Here is a 3,564-nt window from a genome sequence, read left to right as displayed (position 1 = left end):
AAGTAATCTGATTACGTAACTCGCGTTACTTGTAATGCGTTACCCCCAACACTGGTAATGGATAACGTTATAACTACAATTTCCTTCATGTAATTTGGAATCAGAAACGGATTACAATTTGTAAGTAATCTACCCATCTCTGATCGCGACTGATTCGGTTTGAAAGGTTATTAATAGCATGTAGCCTATATGAAGTTATTGGCTCCTGTACGTGTCACTCACAGTGAGAGAGAGAGAGGGAGAGAGAGAGAGTGTGTGTGTGTGTGTGTGTGTTGAGATGGGTAATGTGCGCGACAGGAGAGCACGCTTCCTTCTCATCTCCACACACTTTCGCAAGATTCGTGTGTGAAATGCGGCTTACACGGAAACGGTGGACTATCTGCACCATAAGCATCCTGCTGATATTCTACAAGACGACAGAGATGGGCAGAAATGAAGTGCATCAGAAGACAGGACTGACAGGGTGAGGGCTCTTCTGCTGTTACTGAATTACCTCTCCTCTTCTAATGAGCACCGAGTCTGATTATGTGCATCTCATTAAACGAGACATTCATTTATGTTCATTTATTTAATGGGTTGTTTCATAAACCTTCTATTGTAAACTATAGTTCACGAGCCCCGCTGTTGCTCCATCTCAATTAAATTAAGATCGATTCACAATCTGACTGTGCTTTGTTTGAGTCGAAATGGCCATTTTATTCTTACACCCCCTTGTGAAAAAGACGTGTAATTAATTGAATGTGCCATTGTAGTGATATTTTTATGTAGCCTAGACTACTTTTAAGTATATTTTCATACACTTTTATATATTAATCAACTGTATTTGTAGATAATATTTCATTAATTAACTTAATAGAGTAGGCTACACTGTTTCTTAACACTTAAATCTGTCATTTTTAAAAGTGCCCTTTACAATCATTATGTAACATAACAAATAGTAGGCTAATAACATGACAAACAAGTTTCAGTAGAAACAACATTATATTTTAGTTACCATAAATGCTCCTCAGTAGGTTACATTATGACCATGCTTACATGAAATTACATAGCATATAAAATTCAAAAAATAAAATAATTTCTAACTAGTTGCAATAACATGCAATTTAGTGTCAGAAAACATTACATTCAGGTTGCACTTAATTATATACATTTTTTAAGTTGTACTGTTTAAGAAGTACGCTAAAATGTATAAAAGGCCTATATAAAAAGGCCTTCACTTTTCACTTTTTTTCTTGGCACACTTTCCTGTCATTGACATGTCAGATCTTTGCATCAGTAAATCTATTATTATAATGCCTAAACATAAGCGTGTGTCAAAAAAACTCTTGAAATGGAGTTTTGTGTACGTTTTTTCCGAATGTTTTAAGTTTGAAAAGCAAGGTAAATTTAGATGATTCACTGACAAACTTGCACTTGTTTTGTTCCAGGAACTGAAAAAAATGTGGTCAAGTTCATACTTGCTCATAATCGGCTTCACTTTAGAATACACGCGCACAGCATTGGGCAATTTTAGTTTTTCACCACAGATGAGTTAATGAACTTTATTTTGGTGCCAAAAGAACATAGAACACGCACTTTTCAGATGACTTTGTGATTTGCTTCTGACGTGTGTGTGTGTGTGTGTGTGTGTGTGTGTGTGTGTGTGCATGACTGTGTGTTGTCGGGTAAGTGAGAGGACAGCAGACAGCTTCTGCTCATCAGATGTGGTTTCCTTTAGTCTCTTGCAGACTCGTTGCGCATGATTTAAAAACAGAAGTGGAAAAATTTAAGAGTAAATGTCAACTGCTTCTGAAGTTAAGTCTTCTGTTAGGTTTCGATTTGATTTCATATGATATATATATAAGATCTGTACAAACTCGCCCCTCAAAGAAAAAAAAAAGTTTGTTAAAAAGTGAATAACAAGAACTTTTAGTAAATTTTCTTACTTATATTTGTTTTTCAGTACAAGTATGCAAAAATTAAATCAAGATACATTTAGAAGCAAAATTACATACTATAAGTGTTGTTCTCTAAAAAATTATCAAACTTAAGTTTATGAGTTTTTGTTTACAAAAAAATAAACAAATAAAATTTCAAATTTATCTTGGTTTAAAAATATTTAGATATTTGTACTGGAATTTATTTTATTTTTTTTGCTGTGTAATGATGTAACGGCGTGGTGGATGAAGGATTGTAAGAGGTATAAATCTATACACAAAATGTATTTATTAATGAAAACAAAGCTCAGGAACACAGGACTGCAGAGAATATACCACAGCATCTTACAAAAACACAGACAAAGCAAAACAAGACTGGACAAATGACAACTGAAACACAATATACTGGATAATGAGAACAAGAAGCAGACGTGCACCAGGGTTATTAAGGTTAACTGAAACTAAAACCAATAATAAAGAAACATTTTCATTACTTGAAATAAACATGAATTGAAATAAATTATTAAAAATCACTTATTTCATTTCAGCTTTATTTCTAATTTAGGTGAAGTACTAAAATATCTAAAAACTACAACTTTAACTAAATTTTAAATTGAAACAGGAAAATATAAAAATAAAGGTAACACTATTTTAAGGACCAGTTTTCACTAGCATGCATATTACTAGCATATTGGTTGTTTATTAGTGTTTATAAAGCACATATTCTGCATGACCACCCAATACTTAAACTTAACAACCACCTTACTAACTATTAATAAGCAGCTAATTAGGAGTTTAGTGAGGCAAAAGTCGCTGTTAATAGTGAGAATTGGACCTTAAAATGAAGTGTGACCAAAATCTAATTCAAAATATTAACAATATCAATATCATTGATACTAAAATAACACTGATGCATATTACTAGCATATTGGTTGTTTATTAGTGTTTATAAAGCACATATTCTGCATGACCACCCAATACTTAAACTTAACAACCACCTTACTAACTATTAATAAGCAGCTAATTAGGAGTTTAGTGAGGCAAAAGTTGCTGTTAATAGTGAGAATTGGGAAAATTGAGAAATTTGGACGGACGGATGGACAGATCGATGGATAGATAGATCGATGGATAGATAGATAGATAGATAGACAGACAGACAGACAGACAGACAGATAGATAGATAGATAGATAGACAGACAGACAGACAGACAGACAGATAGATAGATAGATAGATAGATAATTTTTGTATTTTGATACAAAATACAAATTAAAGAATCCACAACTGCTTCAAAAGAGTCCTTGGAGAAAAATGTACAGAAGGCCTGTGACAAATGCCCTGGTCTCTGGAAAGAGGTTTGGTTGAGTGATATTTATCTGTTATTAGATTAGTCTGATGGCAACATGTCTTAAACTAACTTATTTATTTATTTATTTATTTAGATAGATGACGGACGGACAGACAGACAGACAGACAGACAGACAGACAGACAGACAGACAGACAGACAGACAGACAGACAGACAGACAGACAGACAGACAGACAGACAGACAGACAGACAGACAGACAGACAGACAGACAGACAGACAGACAGACAGACAGACAGACAGACAGACAGACAGACAGACAGACAGACAGACAGACAGACAGA

At 34.0% G+C, this 3,564-nt stretch overlaps 1 protein-coding gene across 1 annotated transcript in view; it reads left to right on the top strand.

Moving 5' to 3' along the window:
* Positions 1-422: 422 nt before the first annotated feature.
* Positions 423-3,564, top strand: part of LOC107715842 (CMP-N-acetylneuraminate-poly-alpha-2,8-sialyltransferase-like) — a 6,980-nt gene continuing 3,838 nt past the window's right edge. The window contains exon 1 of the mRNA XM_016522055.1: positions 423-463. Within this exon, the coding sequence (XP_016377541.1) occupies positions 423-463 (41 nt within the window). The remainder of the gene's footprint in view (positions 464-3,564) is intronic.

Source organism: Sinocyclocheilus rhinocerous, unplaced genomic scaffold (assembly GCF_001515625.1).
Source record: "Sinocyclocheilus rhinocerous isolate Xijiao unplaced genomic scaffold, SAMN03320098_v1.1 scaffold178, whole genome shotgun sequence".
Classification (NCBI taxonomy): Eukaryota; Metazoa; Chordata; class Actinopteri; order Cypriniformes; family Cyprinidae; genus Sinocyclocheilus; species Sinocyclocheilus rhinocerous.
The sequence above is the reverse complement of the archived record's forward strand: the minus strand, read 5'-3'. Positions and strand labels throughout refer to the sequence as shown.